Below are 20,111 nucleotides of genomic sequence, written 5' to 3' on the forward strand. Positions count from 1 at the left end.
ATAACAAGAGAAATTTTTCAGCATTTTTAATACTCTATTTGAATTTTTGTATCTGGAAGTCAATGCCCTAGACCTCTCTCCATAACTGGATGAGTATGGATGTTACCGCAAGAAGGGAACATCTTTTCTCGGAACTTGAAATGGAGTTGGAATGGAATAGAAGCATGAATGAAAGGAAATAGAAATCAAGGTGAAAGAGGGGTTAAATAGAAAAGAAGATTTTGGGAGAATATGGATGCAGATAGTGCCTCAAAGAAAGCAGGGCACATTTACAGATTTGAGAATGGGAAGCATAGATTGTTTTGGAAATTGAATATGTCTTTTCAGTATGTCTTTTATAAAAGGTAGAAATGCTAGACTGCAGAGAAGGAGAAAAAGGAGTAATAGCACCTTTGAACATTTTGGACACATTTGCCAGTTAAATCTTAAGATCTGTCCTAGATAGATTGAGGACATTCTTACAGTCATTAAATGATGTCTTGTCAAGGAGAAAATGAGTTAAGGTGATTTTGTTTGCATTTTTTTAATGGGTGCAGTGGTTTTAGATGAGAGAAGCTATAACATTTTAAGGTTTTCCAGCGTTTTTATATTTTTAATAATAATACTTGTCAAAATGGGTTTGATAGTTTTAAAGCAGAAGAAAAATGTTTCTAAAGAATTATTTCTGAACTCAAGTCTGCTTTTGGAATGTGTGAATATAACAACACCACAAAACTTTTAGCACTGTGTGAAAACCACTGTGTCTCTTTTACTCTTTGAAACCTCAATTCCTTCTCTTCTTTTTCCTTTTCTACAATTCCTAGGGAGCCCTGTTTCTTTTTCTTGTAACTATATGCGTTTTACTTGAAATTCCTGTCTTTTCTACATGTCTTAAAAGCTCAGTATTTCTTCTTTTGCTGTTTTAACAAGTGCATTGGAAGGCTAAAGAGTGAAGTTGTGTTGTCTTGTAGTTTCAATCAAGAAATAAAGTTTTGCATTTGATTTTAGATGGCTATTTCAGAAGCCACTAAAAATTGAAGAGGAACATATACAATGAATTGTCACCTAGAAATTATCGCTTATGGTCTTGGCAGTGTTTGCAAGTTGCTTAACTGGTACCATGGCTGGTACTAGGCCAGTCTACTTGCCAACAGTGAAGTCTGTTGATAGAATGGCTGTTTTGTTTTGTTAAACTGTTTTGTTTTAGGGTGGGAGTCACAATATAAGATATTAGAGAGACGAGAGTTTGTAAAAGTGGAAAAAGAGGAGGATAGATGTTGTAATTGAATAAAAAGTCTTTATGTTGGTGATAAAGAAGAATATTAAGTTTCCTAGAGAATGCATTTTCTGATTTATTGGACTAGTGTAATGTGTGCACTGACACACAAACTGGTAAATATTTTTCTTATGAAAAAAAGTAATGTTTCTTCTGGCTATTTCATATCTGGAAATAATTTTGTGCTCTTTAGATGTTTTGTTCTTAATAAACTCAGCATATTTATTGTGGAAAGTTAAAAGCTTTTTCTTTTTCTGCTTGATGGAAAATAGTAACACTGTCTATCAGCATTCGTGGGTGTTAGTAACAATACACTTAGCTTAATTGCACTCCAATGTACTCTGTTATGTATCAGAATTATAACTTCATATTTCTTTTATTCTTTCCACAGAATATATACAAAGAATGATACAATATTAATGCTTTCTATGTACAGCCACATAAAGATCTTCTCTAAGGAGTTGCTGCAGGACGAACACTGAGAATAATTTTTCTCCAGTACAATGTGGTGAAGCAGAGCGATTGAAATTGTCCGCTTTTGTACAGGCTAAGGACTTAAAATGTTTGTTATTTTGTGAGAACAAGCAGTTTTTGAGTGAACTGAACATCTGAAAATGCGGCCATGGACTGGTTCTTGGCGTTGGATTATGCTCATCCTCTTTGCTTGGGGAACTTTACTCTTTTATATTGGTGGACATCTGGTACGAGACAGTGAGCACCCAGATCACTCTAGTCGTGAATTATCCAAGATACTTGCTAAACTTGAACGTTTAAAGCAGCAAAATGAAGACTTAAGACGGATGGCAGAATCTCTCAGGTAGGATTTAAAAAGTAATAAAACTACTCAGAAAATGGTTACATGAAATATCAAAAAATTAAATTTAAAGTGTTTTTTAAACCCATTTTTATTATATTTAAAATCATAAAGAAGTATTTTGTTCAATGCTGTAACTAAGTGAAAATATGTTGCAAAAGCCTTTAAACAAACTAAGTAATCTTGTACATTTAGTTTTGGCCTAACCTAGTGTCACTATTCAATGGGATGCAAGTGTTACCATCAAAATAACAGAATTCTGTAGGAGATTAAATCCTTACTGTCATGGATTTAACAATTGCAGCAACTTCAAACAAGGGCCATCTTTACGATGTTTAAACCAATGAGAAGAGCTAGCGACTTTTTTATGCTTTTGCATGCAGTAGCTGGTGGAGTTCATTTAGAAAGTGGTGAGAACATCGTAGAACTTGTTGAAGATAAATATGGCCTTGCTGAAGATGATCTGCAGTAGACTGCCACATTACGTGAATGCTTACAACTAGTTTTTTCATTGCCTTGGTGCTAAGCTTGTAGTGATACTTGTGAAATAGTGAAGCTTCTCTCCCTTTTTACAATTATTTGTTGCATTTTAAATTGGTACATTTGCAATTTAGAGTGTTTTCTTTTACCTTTTCCAATAGGCAGCTCTTCTTAGTAGTGAGAGGTTATATAAGCATCAGGAGATTATTTCTCTATATCTGAGAGCCATTCATGTTCTAAATGAAAATGGGAGGGTTCCCAGCTTTTGATAACGTTTATTTGCCTCCTTAGATACTGCTAAACTAGCCTAAGTGGGTTAATTTACCAGTGGACCAGAAAGATTTATGAGAAGAGCAGAATTTTTGGTTTTGGAATCCAGTAATTTTTTTCGATTAATTACAGAACCATTATTGAATATTATTCTCAGAGAATCTGTTCTCCTGTTAGTAGTACAATATCTGTAATAGTGGGGCTGTGATATTTCTAATGTGCAGAAAAAGTAGTTAATCTGAGTGCTAGAAGACTAATATAAGATAATATAGGTGCTCCAGAATATGGTGTAGAGACTTCTTAGTGTCACCCTGAGGAGCCAGGCTGGGTTCAGCAGGGTTGCTTTGGTCCTTCTTGGCATCAGTTCCTGTAGTGTGAGGTCTTCACATTGTGCTGTCCGGCATTCTGCAGGGCATGTTATTCTGCTGCAATTCCAGTGTAACTGTTTGATACCAACTCGCTCTACATTTTACTAGCTACTAAGTCCTCCAGCAGCAAATACTCCATCTTGCTTAGTTCCATCCAGATTGTTCTTAACATAGACATCTGGTATCTCTGTATGACTTTTCCCAGCACTCTCAAGGGAGAGCTGCTTAGGCTGGATGTGATGGCAAATTGGATCTAAGTGTGTGGACATCACTACACACAACCTAAAAATCCTACTACATCGTGGAAGCACACTCAGAGGAGGTGGCTTCCCATGCCGTTGTAGGAAACTAGAGTAACAAAGCTCAATACAAGGTGTTATGGAATGGGAAGGTAGTATTTCTTTCTAAAATCTCTTACATGAGCTGAAGTCATACTCACAACCACGAGAACATGTGTGCAGAAGTGGTCTGGCCACGATCACCTGTGTGCAGCATAGAGGACACGGGGCACTGGCAGTTGAGCCCTCATCATGTCTCTTGGGTTTTTCTTTTTTGGCAATGACAAACTGATTTTGGACTTGCCTTTTAATACTCTTTAGGAGCAGATGCTGCTTTGGATTTTTTACCTCATTATTTTGTTTCACCCCTTCATAAGTCATAGGAAAAATTACTGAATTGCACAATTGTCTTTTTGTCCTTATTTGATGTTTTATGGTTCCAGTCCTGTTCTTTGTCGTCTCGTTACCTTATCTTTAGGGCGGTTTATTTCCTGTCTTCTTTTACATGAGATCACACATATGGACTATGTAGCAATTAGATGCATAACTTTCCTTTTAACCCTGTTCTGCTTTTTCATCTGGTGCATTCTCTTTCACATATACACACATACATTATATATGCTTAATAAATACCAGTTTTAATGTTTCTGTTACAGATTTCTACACTGGCAGCTGGGAAAGGTGAAGCCTACTTGATCTGATAAGTTAGGAACTGGTTTTCCTGCCTAGTGAAATGTTTTTTCACTGCACTCTGTTCCTGGTTTATGGAATGCACTGTTAGTACAGCTGGATGCTGATAAGGCTTCTTAGCTTGGGATCTGTGTTCTGAAAAATGTGCGCCTTCGTTTCGGACATATGTCAGCCCTGGAAGAAGTACCTCAGCATTCAGGCAATCCTGCACAGAGAAAGACGCAAGTGCTCTCTGCGCCTTAAGCACAGATTATCTTCATCTTCAGTAATATTCAGAAAAAATTCTTCATCAGTAATATGGCTATGGATGACTGAGTGGATTGTAGTTATTTAAACCTGATTATTAATATATGATGATAACTACACTGATCAAAAGTTTAATATATTGTTGTTGACAAAATGATGTAATATAGAGTCCCCTGCCATAAAGAAACTTAAGCCAGACCCAATGTTAGAATAAATACAGTGTCTTTAAATATTATTAGATGATAATAGGCAAACCCTAGGGTTTTTTCTGTTTCAGAGGGGTAAATATTTGACCTTGAATGTAAGATTACCACTCCCCATGCTTTCAACTCCCTGTGTTTGGCTGACTTGATCAGTAATATGATGTGTGTGCGCTGAAAAAGGTTCTTCTAACACCTTTCTTCCTAGTGATTGTAAATAACCACAGGAGAATTTGAAACTCTTGCACAAGAAAGTGTAAAGTGCCTTTAAATGCCTATTTGAATAACAGTACATCTACATGGTCAGCTGTCAGTACTGGCTAGAAATGAGCCAGTTGGGGAGTGGAAGCTGTTCAGGCATAGTTTTTTGCTGGAACAGATCAGCTGTTGGCGAAATACTAGGCTTTGAGGGAAGTGATATGTCATGATGTAAAGCATTTTCATTCTTTTTATTGAGAAAAGCCCTGAAAGTTGTTTTTGTAGAAACTTTAGAAATAGGTTAGAAAAATGTTTCTTGGTCAACCTTCATCATTAAAGTATTAAATCATGAATATGATACGGACTTTCAGTATCTCATTTCTTTGTTTGCTAAATAGAACAGGCGGTGTTAAAACAGCTGTTGGCTTTAATATAGCTCATTTACAGTTTTATAGCAATACAGCTATTTAAAATGAGACAGTAGTCAACAGTTCGTGGACTCAGAATCTGTGTCCTGGAAGAGATTACTGGTACTATGAATGTTTATTAAAAAACCAAAAATGTCTCTTAACTTCAGAGATTAAATTAGAAGTAGGCAAAGAAGATTGCTATTGCCCAAGATAACATCCTAAAGTGAAGACATAGTTTAGTTTAGGTTTTGCTGATCAAAGACAGAAAAGCTGGAATGATTGTTTGAATATGATTTCATTGCTAGGAGATGAGTTTTTACACTGAAAACTCTAATTACTGATTCTAACTGAAATCTGAAAGGTTAAGAAGCTAGTCTTTTTATCAGTGTAGCTTGTAATGGTAAACCTTATTCCCAGCTTGGATATTGCTACATTGAGGTAAAAACTCTATCTTGTTTGTGTTGCCCTGTTTCTATTTAAATTTTACATTTAGAGAACTAGGCTTTTTAATTGCACACTTTTTGCAATGAATTTATAGAATATATTACAGCATGCAACAAGGATAAGCTAAGGCATAAATTTAAACTCATTTCAATAGTAACTCCAGCTTAGGGTCATATTTAGGGGAGTTTAAACAAAGCAGGAATGTCGTCATCGAAGACTGCAACAATAAACAGGCATCTGATTAAGTCTTTTGACATAATTAGATACAACTTTTGGATTTAAAAAAAAGCTCCAAGTTCACAGAATTTTGGGGATAAAGAAGCTTTGTGAATGGCAGAAAATTATCATAATGCCTAGCTGTGTCATTAAAAATAACTAACTGGGGCAGGAAGGAAGGGAGAGAAAGCAGGTATGATTACAAGAACTGAGTAGTTTAATAAAGTCGAAGCTGTTGAAACAATTTCTGTCTAGAGTCTACAGAAAACTTGCTTCAAAATATTTGATCTATGGTTACATGGGGACCTTAGTTATGTGGGGACCATTATATTTAAATTGCCTAGCGTTTTCCATTATACTGGGTCCTTGTGGCTTCTCTGACTTCCTCTTTACCTGATAAAAGTGCTGAATCTCTGGGATGGTGAAAATAGGAGCTAGACTGCACTTAGTTACATCCAGCCATCTGTGAAGGCCAGCATATGGCACCAAGAAGTGATCTTTCCACCCTGAGATATGAATGTTCTTTTGCTGCCAGTTTATGAATAAAGCCGCCATCCCTAAAAGTAACAAAAGAGCCAAAAAACAGCTCTTGAGAAGAAGATAATTCATGTGCATACAAAATCAACCTTTTAAAACTTGGGAAATGTCATATCTCTGACTGCGCTTATAAATCCTAGCTAAGCCCTTTTTTGGATTATGATACTTAAATCATATCTGATATGTAATTTTTCTGCTGGTTACCTCTCTTCTATGCAGGATGCATGAGGAATAGAATTAAGGTTTTATGGCAATAAAAAGTCTATTTTTTCCCCTAATATTTGTATGTTTGATTTCACAAACTAAATAGTGCTCTTTCTAAGTTTTTAATAAATTACATATATATATATATAACAGATATTGTTTGAAAATGGTTCATATTTTTGAAAGAATCTTTTTGTAAGATTATTCTGAGATCCATTTTTTAAGATGTCTTTGCAACAGTGCAAGTTGAAACAGTCCTATCTTTTGAAAACCTTCTAAATTTAACACATGTTTTGTCTTTTAGAAATTGAGTACACTCTTTTGCATTGCACTTCTTCTATTGACTTGTAATGAGTTCAGGCAGTTCAGGTTTCTTTTTTTTAATGCATTTGGAAAACCTTAGGTGGGAAGTTAGTGTAGTTTTTCTTCTGCCAATATGATGCTTTGTAAAAATATTGTGGGCTATAAAAAGGCACAGATGTATATCAGTGATGCAGAAGATAAAAACTAAAATAACAGGTGCTTTGTATTGCCTCAGTTTTAGAAATTATGTACATGATTATTGTTGTGTAAGGAGATTTGGAAAACTACCATACTCCTTAGATGTTTATAAATAATATTGATGTGAATGAATCTGGGTTTATTTTAGAAGCAGCCTGGCTATCATTAGTGCAAAATGGTAATAAAAAGACATTCTTTTATACGCTGCCATCCTACTATTCTATTTCCAATAGAATTTAATGGGCATTTTTGAGAACGCTTATTTCAAATTTCATAGATCTTGTAGCAATAAGAGAAATTTTTACTACAGTTTTGGTGGTTACTTGAAGGAGACTTGATAGGGAGTAATAATCAAAGTATTGCATAATGTTGTTTCACTGCTTGCCTGTAATGTAGCATTACCTGAAATGTGAATTTACTAGGAGAATTATGATGTGACTGCTGAAGGCTGTCACTTTTACACTTGGATAATATAAGGCTTTTAGGAGGAATGGAGCTTAAAATTATTACTTTTGTAATTTCTGATTTTCTTGTAGGAAAACTGGAAAAGTTTTGTGTATTCCTTCTTGTACGTCCTAGACTTCTCTTTTACAATAGATTAATGGCTCATGTTGTTCGTGTACTCCTTTGTGTCCTGTTGAGAGATGGTCAAAATTTTATCCTTTATTGGACGTTAGTGACATCCTCGCCTGACAGATATGACTGGCAGTTTAGGAGCCATTAATTTAAGAGCTCTCTTCAGGGAAATAGAGAAAGTTAAATATATTCATATTGTGTATGTATTACTAGAACTTCACATTCCTTATATATTTAAGGATATATATTTAATCCCTAAAATCTATTAAACATTGCCTTTAGTAGAGCATGCAATCTTTTCAATAAATACCGTAATATATTTCTTATCTGAATAGGATCATTTATTAGAAAGTGGAACAGGAGAGGAGAAGGACAAAATGTAATCAAGAAATAAAAAAAGCCTGCCTACTACTAGACATTACTGCCATAGTTCTGAGTGTGGTTTCATAAGGAAGAGAAAGGGTTTTCGTTTTGAAAGAGCACTACAATTACTTTAATTGAATTGGAGCTGATGCTGGGATAGAATCCAACCTCAGGATCAATTAGTCATAAATCTGTTAATGTACCTGTATCAATTATTCGTAGCAGTTATTGGGCCCAGTACACCTGTAGAACTTGCTATAATAAAGCATTGAAAGGAACTTGGGTAAAGGAATATTTTTCGATTGATAAAATTCCAAGCAGTATTTTAATATTGTTTTCTATTAGATATATTTAAAATGTCTCAAGTTTGAAGCTGAGGCTTTCTAATAGGGTCAATGTGTTAGGGAGAAAACTCATCACTGAACTATATGGTGTGCATCTCTGCTATTTTTATTAGGTTTTGTGCAATTCTGAATTAAGGGAAGGGACACATCTTCCATGGATATAAATATGCATTGATCATGGCTATGCTGATTTAAATTGACTAGGGAGGCTGCTCAATCTTTATTTGCAGGTCACCTTGAATACTTCCTTTCAGTTTTAGTTACTGGGGAGGTGTGATCTTAGAAGAATGAAGTGACAGCTTATATTCCTTTTGTTTTTCTATGTATGTTAGTAGTCCTTAATAATCAAATATCATTTTCTTCTCACAGAAAAAAGTGTCAAAAGAAAAAAAGCAGATTGTAAAGTTGATTTAGTTATTTATAAATCTTGCAGCTCCACACAAAGAAATCAGAATGACGTAGACGAAAGAGTGAGAAAATATTTGAGTGAGAACATGTGGAATCTTACATTTTTCCTTTTGGAGATAAATTATTATAACCTTTAAGCACCTTGGAAGGTTTTTTTTAATTTTTGCAGCTATTTTACACTTTATGACACTTCTGCTAGCTAAATTGAATGGCACTACAATGAATTTCTGAGTGGTTCTGTTGGCTTCAGAGATTCACATTATAGACTGCTACCGTGCTGTTATCCATCTATGTTGCTTGAAAGTGATGAGAAAATGGTTTCACTGATATGGGTGATCTACAAAGATTTCTTTTTTTCTGTGTTGGAGATCAGCTGGATTACTAAAAAGGGGCGAAGCAGAATATGATTATTTGTACAACATAATCTCTCTGATATTTAAAGTTAGTTGCTATGAGTTAGTTGTGGAAAAGATCATTTATATTTACTCTGAGATGGTAGGACACAGCATACAAAATCACACGTCGTATGTCCTCAGAAATATAATTCAAACAAAGCCACTATTTGGTGTATTATTGTGGCTGCCTGTATCAAGTCATTTTTAATTTTGTTTATTTTATATCTGTAGTTTAATTTACAATGTTATCATAGCAATAAGTGAAGGATATTATGTACTAGATGCTTACCAACATTTTCTTTGTTAATTTGAATCATAATTCAGATGAACTCACAATTTTAAGGAGTAAGTCAGTTGTCAGTGCTTATTTTGGTTTGAAAACTTGATGTATATGTTTTTCAGCTAGAATTCTTATAAATAAACGTATGTTATTCACATAGGGTTTTAGGATTGTCTGCACTAGAAGTTATCTGCAATGTTGCCACGTGTATAAATAAGGATTGTAATTCAAAGACATTTCCCTCAAATGTTGCCTTATCTCCAACTCAGTAGATGTACTTGTAGAGGGCAGTAACAAGCAAGCTGTACTGGTTGCAGAGAAGAAAGTCTTATATAATTTTGAGATTGGATGAAAGTGAGAAAGACAGCAATTCCAAGTCTGATGAGGTAGCAGATATAGAGAAAACAATCTAATTATGATAAACATTTCTAGCACAATACAGCAAAGCAAGTTGAATGTTAAGTGGTATGTACCTTTTTAAAAATAAGTCTTAATTATCTCAGATGACTGGAGTTAATGTGCTTTTTTTCATATTATCCACAACCATCTTTCTGTAGAATTCTATAATTACTACTTTAGCAGACTTCCTTATGTCCAGTGGATGTATAGGCTGTCCTGGGATTTCTCATGGTAATGATTTCATATCTTTTTACCTTATTTTCCTTCACAACTTCTACTTTTAGGAAACAGGAGTCATAAAAGATAAGCCATTCCATTTTTCCTAGAGACCTTGTGATAATTTTGTGCTTAGTTGTCCTGTCACAATCCAAATAGTGAAAACAGGTTGGTGGGTCGCAAATATTGTATTTCAAACTTGTGGTTTTAAACTACTGTAGGAGCTTAGATATGTTTTGATGCATTTTGTTTGTTTAAGATTGATTTGCATAATCTTGTGCATGGAAAGACAGTACTATATCTCAGTGTAGTATCTTAGCATATATTTGTTGTGCACTCAAGTTCAAAAATTTGTGGTAATTATTTGCCCATACAAGGGGAAGTATGTTTTGGGAGTGCACATATTTAGAGCTGGAGTATTTCACCCAGTTTTGTCATGCTTGCCCCATTCGGTGCATAAAAGAACAGTTATACAAGCAGCTGCTGGTCATTTCTTTGTATTTACCATGGTAGAATAGTGAGAGCTTTAAAACCCAAACAAGTATTTTGCGCTAATTTAATTGTCCCTAAGTTGCTCTATTAAATTTCTGTCAGGTAATTTTTTTTCCCTATTGCATAGCTTTCTCTTCCATCTCTCCCTTCTCCCTCTTGAAGAAAGGGGCTTTAATACTGTCCTTCAGGTGAAATCCCTTTCTGATGCTCACGTCAGTTATTTATCCCCTTCAAATGCCCCAGTGAAAATGGACTTTTCATCAATTCCTAAACATATTGCTATTAAATTATTAAGATCTGAAACATGAAAGTCAACTACAGCCTTCTGAACATCCTCCTGAGATGTAGTTTCCACTTTAGTGCGAACATACTCCTTCCAACCATTATTTTCACTGTTCTGGAAGCATCTTTGGTCTGTCAAGGATCTTCCCATATTGTGCCTTGAAATTGTGTGTGTGGGGAGGAGGGGGTAGAGAGAATAGCCTTTCCTTTTTATACTGTTATGATCATAATGGATGAGGAATCACCTTCATGTTCTGCAAGAATTCTGTGTTCCTTATAATCCTGGAAACTTTTCATTACATTCTGCTTCCTCTTTTCCTTTTCAGGATCAATTCTTACAAAAAGTCTTACAAAAGGTGGCATTATTTTTAATTCTTGGATCAAGAAGTGTCACTTCTACACAGATGAAAGGATTTTTATTTTCCTGCCATTAATTTTTAATTCCTAAGACAAATGGAAAATGGCATTTAATTTCTATACTTTAGCAATTTCGGGTTTTTAATTTGTGGATTCAAGTTGAGATGGTGAGCAAACCTCAGTAATACACTTGAGGCTGCTCTGTAGCTCATAATTTTCAGGATGCATATTTTTTCTATGCTTGGACATCTGAGATTTCACAAATGGATGTTACATTTGCTCGTGTTGCTTTAGGTCATCAGCAGTTTAGATCCCCAGAGCTGTCATAAAAAAAAATTAGTGATGGGGCATTTTACAAGTGTGCTGAGTCCAGAACATACACTGATACCATCTGGTGCCTGTATGCAAGAAGACTTCAACTAGAAAGTGGAATCCCAGTGCTGGAGCTCTGGTGCTCTAGAGATATACAGCCGGCATTCAAGACCACAGTGCGTTTCATGCGTGAATATAAGAAATAGCCAGAACTTGGGTGTTGTGGGGGCATATTCCTGAAGTAGGCTATGTCTGTGAGCCAGTCAGTCCGGGAAATGGTTATGATTATGCTGTTTCTCACAGGAAAGGAGTTAAGCTGCTACAAACACTACTTTCACAGACAGAGCAGTATTGCTATTGCCTGTTGATGGTTGTATGGTATTGTCAGTGACTGGAAGTCTTGTAAACAGCACGGTTTCCCTCCGGGCTGAATCTATGCATTGCAACGATGTTACACACTATTTTTGTCCTATGTGACTGAGGCTTTTAAATCTTTATTTACAGTAATATATTTCATCTGGTTTTAAGAGGATGCCAAGGTTTATCAGCAGATAACTATGGAACAAAACAAGGAGAGCTGAACTGTTTATGCTAATAATTTATCAAAAATTGTTTTTAAAAAGGAAAAAAATATCACTTATATTTATAAATTATGTAATTTCTTTCTTTCCTGTGTTCTAGGATACCAGATGGTCCAATTGATCAGGGACCAGCTGCAGGAAAGGTACATGCTTTAGAAGAGCAACTTTTAAAGGCCAAAGAACAGATAGAAAACTATAAGAAGCAGACAGGAGATGGTTAGTAGATAGTTTGTTTTTTCTTTCAAAATAATTCTGGTATTCCATATCGCAAATGTATTAGTTTCTTAACAAACAGTTCAGCTACAAATGCTGATTCTTTTATCTTTTCTTAATAGGAGGCCTGGGAAAAGACCATGAAATACTGAGGAGGAGGATTGAAAATGGGGCTAAGGAACTTTGGTTTTTCCTCCAAAGTGAATTAAAGAAGTTGAAAAATCTGGAAGGAAGTGAACTGCAAAGACGCGTTGATGAATTTCTGTCTGATTTGGGTCATCAGGAAAGGTACTTGTATTAGTTGCTTCTGCATTTTTGTTGTAGAAATTACAGATTCATTTAAGTGAACTACTGATACATTGCTTAAATCTGTTAATACAAATTACTACTGTGTGGACTAAAATATGACTAAGGCATGGACATAAAATAATTACATAATTTGTATTTTATGGGACATAGAGTATATATTCAGCTTATGTCTCTACAGCTAAAGGTAGGATCTTCTAACTAGATTTTTTTTTGGGGGGGGGGGGTGCGCCAGTCATTACTTTTCAATTGTGTCCATCTATGTATGTGGATGTAGGGATGTCTGTACATGTAACAAAGCCATAAAAAACGTTCAAAATACTTTGTTAGGGGTCTGACTGTGCCTTTCATTATTACTGGAATATAAGTTATATTGATCATAGGATAATGTATAATTGGAAGTACAAAAAAAAAAAACCCTGGAGAAGATTTTAATTTCTGGATTACCTGTCATTCTAAGGAGAGTCATTTCTCTTCCTTAATTAATGTTTAACAGAATACATTGGATACAAATTACCTTTAACTACATTGTCATCGTTATGATGTTCAAAGATGTTTGAATTGTATTTTCAGTTGATGTCCCTGTTGCTGAAGCACCTTTTGTGTTAAATTAAAACATTCACTATTAGCTTTTTACATGCAGAACAAAATTAATCCGGAAAATCTCATAAATTCAGTTAAATCTATCTGTAGGTCTACTTTAAATAAAGTACTATGTTCCCAAAAGGATTACAATGGCAATTACTGTCTCGTTAGTAAACAGTCAAAAGAAAATTGTTGAATTAAGTAAATTTACCACAGTAATTAAATACCTCTTTCCCAACAAAGCTAAGAGATCTTCATGGATGAACATCAGTAGTAATGCATGAATCTTTGAAAGTAATGCTGTTGTAAAAGGAAAACCTGTTAATTTTAAATTCTTTGCAAATCATTTAAACACTATGTAAAAAAAAAAGTTTAAAAATATGAATTTGAATTATTAGTGTGGGAAAATAATTTAGTCCATTTAATTTTGTAATTTAGTATTCAGATTCTTTAATCAGATTCTTACAGACTGACTGAGTTTAGAGTGAGAAGGAACCATTTAACTGTACAGAGTTGTTACCTATATAAAATAGGCCATCATGCTTCATCCAGTCATCTCTCCACTGAGTGCAATAATGTATGTTTGATGGAAGTAGAAGTTGCATTTGGCTATCATAGAATTTTTTGAAAGACCTCAGGTCTTCTTTTGAACGGGCAGTCAATAGAGAAGCTTCCACTTCCCTGGACAGTTTGTTTCAATAGTTACCTCCACTCAGAAATATTTGTTCTTGTCTATAAAGTTATTTCTATTTGGGTTTCTTGGACTCAACTTCCAATCATTGTTTCTTGTTACACCTTTAAAACTGCCAGTGCCAGAACTGAAGCACAGAGCCTGATAGCAGACTCACAGATGCCCTATACAGGGACAAAATCACTTCTGTACCTGTTACTACTGTCTCCTAGACACACATTTGCCAATTGTTGCAGTGAAAGCTTGAGTAGTGTTGTGTGTTTAACGCCAGATTATTTTTATGTCAGTGCCTCCCAGGATGCATCCTTTTCTTCCTTTCCTTCCTTCCTTTTCAACAGCAGTGAATATTAATTCATTGAGCCCAACTTACAAGCTATCCATATTTCTGTCTGCCAGCCTTATCCTCATTGCTGTTCCTACCTCAGGATGAGATGAAGCCCATAGCAGAAATGCGTACTTCTTTCCACTGAGTCTTTTAAGAAGTTCATGTGATTAAATCCAATCTACACATCTACATTGTAGACCTCTGAAGCTGAGATGAATCCCACTGTAGGAGTCTGAAACCAATGTGGTTTTGTTCTGTACTGTAATCAGTTTATATGTGATAAATGTGTTCAAGCTGGCAATCTTTTTAATTTTCTTGTTGAAAGAAAGTAATCTTTAGATTGATAAGGTGGGTATCGAAAGCAGAATGACCTTGCGTCTGCTAAATCTTTGAAGTGGACCTTCCTCTGTTGAGGTCCCAAAGAAGACCAAAAGTCTTAACTAAAACCAAACAGCTGAAAACTAGGTTTTATTGAAGTAAACTGTAGACTAATATTTTTAAATATGGAAATTCAATGCAATTGTGCAAGAGAAAACAGATACAAAAATGTTTCTACAATATTCTGCCTGTGTTCTTTGTGTACTTGAAATGTTAGCTTAGGGAATAAAATGATTTTGTGTTGCAGAACGCTCTTGGTTGCCTCTGGTCCCTAAGAGGTTCTTTTCTTCACCCTTGAGGCCTGGCTGTCTGCTTCTTTCAGTGTAATCTCTCAGTCTTCCTGCATGAGCTGCAAGTTCCCAGCTCCTTCTGTGGGCGTGCTGCGGCCTGTGATGCCTTGCTATCTCTGGGATGTTCTTTTCCCTTAGGATGCAAAGTAGTTCCCAAGGGAAGGAGCAGTCTCTCTCCCTCCACAGGATCCATCTTTCTCCCCTTTCTGAAAGGAACATAATATAAATTTAGAATGAGCAAGTCAAATGCGGTCATTCACTCTGAGAATCATGTCTTTTTGTTTTCCTTTGTTTTTGCTGCCCTTTTTGGAAGTAGGGGATTTAATAAGTTGCCGAATACCTTTTTGTTGGTTGTGATGTCTAAAAAGCTGTTACTTGTTTATCTTAGATAAACAGAACATTGTATGTGAAGGTGATATTTATTTTTATATATATATTTTTATATATATATTGTGTGTATATAAATATATATAGTGTGTGTATATATATACACACACACGCATCTATTTATTTCATATATATTTATTATAATTAATATTTGAATTAGAAAGCTTAGTGTTACCTGTAAGTACTCAGGACAATTTGAGGATTCATTATGTGGGAAAGTTTGCCAGTGATCTTATGACAAGATGGCTATCTAAAGGAAGTGGCTAATGTATTTTTTTGTTTGTTTGTAAAGAAAGCCTGCTGTGTCATATAGGAGACTTGCTCTTTTGGAGATGATGGACTTAAAGACAGTTTCTGAGACTCCAGGAAAGAAGCATCAGAGGGTTCTTTGTTAACCTTAGTGCTGTTATGCAAACGGTCTACTATTACTATAGATGCTTTCTTGTCTGATGCATTAGTTGCTATTTCTTGGTTGTATTATAGAGATTGTATAGATTTTTCTCTCTAAGGGTGCAGATTTTGGCAATTGTTGTTTTTGTTGAGTATTTCACTACTGATTCTTTTTCAGAAGCAATGTGGCCCGACACTGCTTCCTGCGTTGTGGAATATCTAACTATATTCTTCTTGTCATTACCGTAGGGAAAGTGGTCATTGAGAGTAGCTTCATCTTAATTGTGGAAAACCTATTTGAGATAAAGTGAACAAAAAGGAACAGATTAGTCCTCTAACTGTCACAGTTGTTTCCTTTGTTGGCATTCTGTTGTTTGTGAAGTGGTTGTTAGCCTGTTAGTTTTGTCCCTTCTCCTCCTTCTGTTGAACAGCTGTCCTCAGGGTTTTTGTGGTAGCTGGCCAAGGTTTGATGCGTAGAGTTTGGGCATGTTTTCGCATTATTTCCTTTCAATTTAGTGGAGCATATATATTTTTTTCTTTGAGTTTTATTTGTTGATATTAAGTTTCTAGGCGATTTAAATGTCGTTTTTATCACTGGGCTGGAATAAATGTCTAGACTAATTTTCAAAAATGGTGCTAAAAATGCCCCCCTTTTTGTGAAAAGCAAATGCAGATAAAATACAGAACAAGGTTCTCTCCTCCATTCCACTTTCCAAGAGCTAAATGTTTCCAAGAGGAACTCCAAGATTTGATTTATGATATAAAACAAAAATAGCAACAATAAATTAATATTGTTGGTCAGTAGCACAGTGAAAGACCAAGTTCGACGTACTAAATATCTGCAAATCCTGTGTCTGAAATTGTCTTTCTGCTCTTTTCAAATCAGTTGCTCCATCTGCCCTTGTAGTATTTTACCACACACAGTAACCTCCTAATAACCCTGCTCAGGTTCATTTCTTGTCTGCACCTAGCTATCTTAGGCCATCTACTTCAGCTCTCCACGTGGAGCCTGCCTTTGGTCTTTGGTGTTAATGTCTTCAAAATCTGTATTAATATGGCATCATGATGGTCTGCCGCATGGAAAAGAACCTAACAGCTGGAAGCTTAAAAAACGCACTTTTCCTAGCCAGAGCAATCAAAGAAAGAGGTCTCCATAATGAATGCGTGTTAAATCCACTACTAGCCTAGCATCATTTCTGTGTGATAATACCTGCCAATTTTTCAGTTCCTGATTTAGTTCAAAGTTTTACAAGGGTAAATATTTTTTTAAAGAGATTGTGGATATTTTCTGAATTCTCTTGAATGAATTCATAAAATTTCTCACAAATTATTAGATATGCTTTATATTTCTGTATTGAGCAAAGCTGCCTTTCCTTAAAATATTGAGTCACTGAGAATGTGTAAGGACTCACTCATTACTACTTTTATCTCAGAGAAGATGGAAAAGATGTATAGTTAATCTGTAAGAGCTGATTTTTTAACTTACCTGCTACCCTACTTTAGTCATGATCGCCACGGCCAAAAATATCAAATGAATTTTAGATGACAGTGGGTTTTTTTTATTTGGTTGGTTGGTTTTTTACAAATAAGGAAAATGGCTTAACTGATGAGAGGGTAAACTTTTTTTATAGGTAGGGTTTGTATTTTCAGGTATCGTATGCCAATACTTGATAGAAATTTATTTCTCTAAAGTAAAGAGTATGCTGATTACTTATTTCATGAGTACAGAAAATCTCTTTCACTGGTGTCAGAAAGATAGCATTTGAAGAAAAAATGTTTAAATGTGGCTGTGGTCTTTGCCTACTGCCGTGGGAAAGAGGTGGGGTTTTTTCCTTAGTTGCCAACTATTGCTAGTGAGGTATTTGCCACTGCAGTTTGTTCACTGGGAGCACAGACTCTTCTGTCGTCCCTACCTTTACTTCTGTATATTAGCAAACTTTTAGGACTATGCTTTGATCTGTAGATACCTGTTTGTTTCCAATAAAGAAAAAATGTAACAGATCTCAGATATATTGAAGAACCACCCCCTGCCCTGACTTCAGTTCTCATGCATTAGGGCCATGATGTGGCAACATTAAAATGCCTGAGATCACAAAGGGGAGGATGGGAGGCTTCTTGCCTTTTAGATAATCTCTGGCTTGATTTATCTTAATGTTCTTTTCCTGCTGGGCACTGCAGAACATATGCCTGGGTATTCAAAGAAGAATGTTTGCCTGTTTTTTTTTTTTTTTTTTTTTTTTTTTTTTGTTTCATTTTTGTTTTTAATATCCTTCCCTAGGACTAAAACAGATGAAGTCTATACTTAAAATTTAGCACCTTTGCTTACATCCATTTATAACTGGTACATTCAGTGCATATGGGAAATTGCTTTGCAACTCTCCATGTGAACAGTGCCTACTTTTGAAGTTAAGGAGGCTTTCCAGGTTCATGGTAGCACCAGCAACGGTCAGTATAATGCGTTATACTCCTTCCAGTCCAGGAGTATTATAACAGACTCTAGGGACTCCAGAATCTAATATTTCCAGTATCGTAGATGATTGATTAGGGAAAAAGAGAACTTTCGTTAAAGTTCAGCAATTTTTGAATAACCTCCTTTATTTCTTCAGAATTCTGGGACTCCTGCTAAATGAAGAACAGTCCTCTCTAATGTCAGTCCAGACCAAAGGACTTATCAGGAGTGTAATTTGTGTTTTTGAGGTACACTAGCACAAGTGTACGTAAACTTTCATGATCACAAGACAATATTTGCTGTCTTTTGGTCACTGTATCATGACTGTACATTCAATAAGCATCATCTTTAGTGTCCACCAGTAGGACTCAGGGTGGTTTATATGCCTAGCAAATACAGCTGAAAAATCCTAAATTCAAAGCCTTTGAATACTTATATTTTTCTCTTGATCGGATAGAAAACACCCAGATGCAATACTTGTCGTTGTGCAATACTCGTCTTCAGTGTTACTGAAAACCATAGTAATGGCTGCATTGCATACTAGGTTGGTGTGTCTGTATTCTGATTTCCTTAGTTTCTTGATCTGTTAGTTCACATGTACACTTTCCTCTTGGCTTAGGCCTTCTCACTTGAGCCACAAGGGCAATACGTAATTGCATCCTTTTCTAGACCTTGCAGTTACGGTAAAGTACACAGAAGAGTAAACTATCTTGTAAAATTCAGTTTTCTGTACTGATAAATAAAGTTTGAGGTAACAGCAGTTCAGGTTCTGCAGAAAATTGCAGTGGTCTGTAGCTGATTAGGGACACGGTTCCATGGTAGTCTAAGCAAACCCCAGGACTTCACTAGTTCCTTTTCTTTGACTGTAGCTGTATTTTGTCATCCTCGTGTTCTGTTCTTTCAGGAATTCATCTGATCTTGTAGTGGTCTGGTTCAGGAAGCTGAATTAGAAGACAATTATTTTTTTAGGAATGCGGAGAGAGTTAATTTTCTGTCAGTTTAGCTCGTTGAACCATCTCACTGTAGTGTCACGTGAATGCCAATACTAGTGCTGCAGAGAGGTTTATTGGGAACGGGAGAATAAGAATACAACAGCATTGATTTAGTTTGGCTTAATCTGTTGTAGAATTGTAACCTCAGTGTGTTTGCAATATGTTGTCTTTATCAGCGCATTTTTTGCAAGGATACGAACACTACTGTTGTTCTCTTCAAACAGAACAGATGCCTGCCTTGGTTTCTTTTCAGCTATCCTTTGTTTTTGCATCTTGTGGATGATTATGAAGGAAGACTTTAGTTTAGTAGATATAGCATTTATGTTCGGCAGGTTTCCAGTTTGATTTCCTGCATGCTTCATCGGCCAATTTACTCTTACCCATAATTCAGATTAGTCCCTCTTACGGAGAGTGAACAGTATTGTTTGAAAGCCAGACCTTTTCTCTTACTTGGTATTATAATAATTACACTGTCTCTGTGAGTATTTTGTAACTATTTCAATGATACCTTGCCTGAAAGAGTTTGTTACATATCAATACTGAGTTTTTTGTCCTCTCCAAAGATATATGATCTCCAAATGTATTCTGAGATGTGTTATGGTATTTTTAAAACAGCTGAGTAGGATTGCATTGCACCCCAAATTTTAAATTAAATAGGATTATTTGTTATTTTCCTGATTTATTAAGTTATTTGACTCTGGTTAACTAAAATAGTTTAAAAAAAGATTACATGTAGCTAAAATGGATTTTTGCCCACCACGAATGAAGGATAATTAGACTATATGGGCTCAATGATTCCTTTCCATACTGTTTTCTATTATTGATTGTAAGTTTCATGCATGGATGTATTATCTTTCAAGACAGCATTCATGTCATTGCTTTGCCTTTGGTGCATGACAAAAGAGAATCCTTATCCAAAGTTTTTTTTTAAAAAAAAAAAAAAAAAAAAAAGGAAAGTTTAACTACATACCTAAAATTTTTTATGAGAA

The 20,111-nt window shown here is 35.3% G+C and overlaps 1 protein-coding gene across 4 annotated transcripts in view; it reads left to right on the plus strand.

The window, feature by feature from the left end:
• The window catches only part of FUT8 (fucosyltransferase 8), a 125,110-nt gene that overhangs the window by 49,080 nt on the left and 55,919 nt on the right, over positions 1-20,111 (plus strand). For all 4 annotated transcript variants that reach the window (XM_064512735.1, XM_064512734.1, XM_064512736.1 and 1 more), the window contains 3 exons: positions 1,647-2,072; positions 12,217-12,332; positions 12,452-12,617. In XM_064512735.1, coding sequence (XP_064368805.1) covers positions 1,870-2,072; positions 12,217-12,332; positions 12,452-12,617 — 485 coding nt within the window. In that variant the 5' untranslated portion in view covers positions 1,647-1,869. The remainder of the gene's footprint in view (positions 1-1,646; positions 2,073-12,216; positions 12,333-12,451; positions 12,618-20,111) is intronic.

Source organism: Dromaius novaehollandiae, chromosome 5, assembly GCF_036370855.1.
Source record: "Dromaius novaehollandiae isolate bDroNov1 chromosome 5, bDroNov1.hap1, whole genome shotgun sequence".
Lineage (NCBI taxonomy): Eukaryota > Metazoa > Chordata > Aves > Casuariiformes > Dromaiidae > Dromaius > Dromaius novaehollandiae.